The sequence below is a fragment of the Solenopsis invicta genome, chromosome 6 (assembly GCF_016802725.1).
Source record: "Solenopsis invicta isolate M01_SB chromosome 6, UNIL_Sinv_3.0, whole genome shotgun sequence".
NCBI classification, from domain to species: domain Eukaryota; kingdom Metazoa; phylum Arthropoda; class Insecta; order Hymenoptera; family Formicidae; genus Solenopsis; species Solenopsis invicta.
In genome coordinates this window covers 12,878,212-12,879,951 of record NC_052669.1, presented here as the reverse complement: position 1 = coordinate 12,879,951, position 1,740 = coordinate 12,878,212, and the positions used below count along the sequence as shown (strand labels likewise).

Below are 1,740 nucleotides of genomic sequence, written 5' to 3'. Positions count from 1 at the left end.
TTATGTTACACGCTGATCATGACTCCAACGTTGAGTCAAAATGTTCAAATATTATGAATAAAAAGTTTTTGTTTATGACGAACAAAACTTTTGCGCAATACAAATTGCGCTGTACTCCGAATTATCTTATATTTACTCCTAATTATGTCTTTTTAATATTTATTTTAAGAAAACAAGATGGTATTTTAACTTTCTTTTCTTCCTTTATTAATTTTATATTAAATGCATTACATTTTGTATTAATTAATTTTGTATTAATTTTCTTCTAGCCGCTTGCAATATGGTGGTGATACAGGTGGTGATACAGGTGGTGATACAAATTTCGTCAAATAAATACGACAATAATCACTTCTTTGAAACGTTTCCAAAGGCTGTAATAAAGTATGATTACTCGCTCATTCTTGCATGGATCGTATTCCTGTGCAATTTTATGGCCGGCCTTGCCTTCATGCTTTTCTCCAAGAAGAGGAAGAGGGATAAAGCACCTACTGAAGAAATAGCTAGTGCTGACGAACCTACAATAATTGGACGCTAAATTATTATTCTTGTTATTGTTATAAATATTACTATTATTATTGTTATAACTACTTGTTGAAGCCGATGGTTAAAACTATATTATTATTTATTACTAATGTTACATCTAAAATTTTATTACAACTAATAAATGGAAAACAGGCTAATGAGAGTCAGCGCGGGTAAAAGTACGCAATCACAAGTATCGATATTAAATCATTTATTCAATTTATAATTACAAAACAAACGTTTCGACTCTCTTTGGAGTCTCGACTCATCTTTGGCTCAACAAAAAATAATAAAAATATGTAATGAACCTTCCTAAACATTTTTTCCCGGACCGTCCACCGTCCAAGCCTGGCCGAACATATGCCGGATGGCAAATATCGGCGCAAAACGCCTAATAAAATTACCAGATTTTAAGCGAGCAAACATTCGAACGCATCCGTGCGTCAAACATTTCCGCGCGCACCCGCTCTCGTTCCGTCGCCGTTTGCTTCCGCGTGCACGCACAGTCCGTCTTGAAATACCCGGAGAAATTGCCTCAGTATCGTTTACCGATCACTCTCTGCATATCCCCTCCTTTTGGGTATAAAAGATTGCGTCCCAAAGAGACGTGGGACGTTTCTCTCCGCCTCCGACCGACTTACCGTGAGGAAGACACCCAGGTTGAGGTACAAGATCAAGCGCCTTAGTCTTCGCTAAGACACTTAGCTCTCAACTATTCCGATACCAATTTGATCCGTTCCGACATCCTTGCCCTAGCAACGGGCTCAAAAGAGCTTGGGCCCCGTCAAGTCACTTGACATAAAAGCATTTCTTAGACCGCATCTCGAGACCGGCACTATCACATGTAAGGGGGTACGATGTTTTATGTCTCCACCAAGCGCACTTAGCGGGGGGTAATGCCATCCGGCGATTACATCTGCAGTATTAACCGTCTCGTGATAAACTGCGTGAATCAAGCAATATACACGGATTCATGTACCGCGCCGCGATCCCACCGTGCTCCGCGCCGCGTCGGACTACAAAGCTATTGTTGCGGGCCATAATTTTGTCACCTGCATGAGAATTTGCGATATCACGATCCGAAGAAATATACGCGTGTTTCCTCGAAACCCGTCTCGCGACACCGTCGCATGTAAATAGTCTCGTTTTTCACCGTGTTTTCTATCCGTATCCGCGAATATCGTCTGCCGTTTAAATTGTTAAGTCCGTCGTACGATT

The 1,740-nt window shown here is 40.6% G+C and overlaps 1 protein-coding gene across 1 annotated transcript; it reads left to right on the top strand.

Annotated features, from left to right (window-relative positions):
* Window positions 1–202: 202 nt before the first annotated feature.
* LOC105195591 lies at window positions 203–1,186 on the top strand. Its single transcript, XM_011161070.3, has one exon. It carries the CDS (start codon window positions 281–283, stop codon window positions 533–535), a length of 255 nt encoding a protein of 84 aa, XP_011159372.2. The 5' UTR covers window positions 203–280; the 3' UTR covers window positions 536–1,186.
* Window positions 1,187–1,740: the final 554 nt, after the last annotated feature.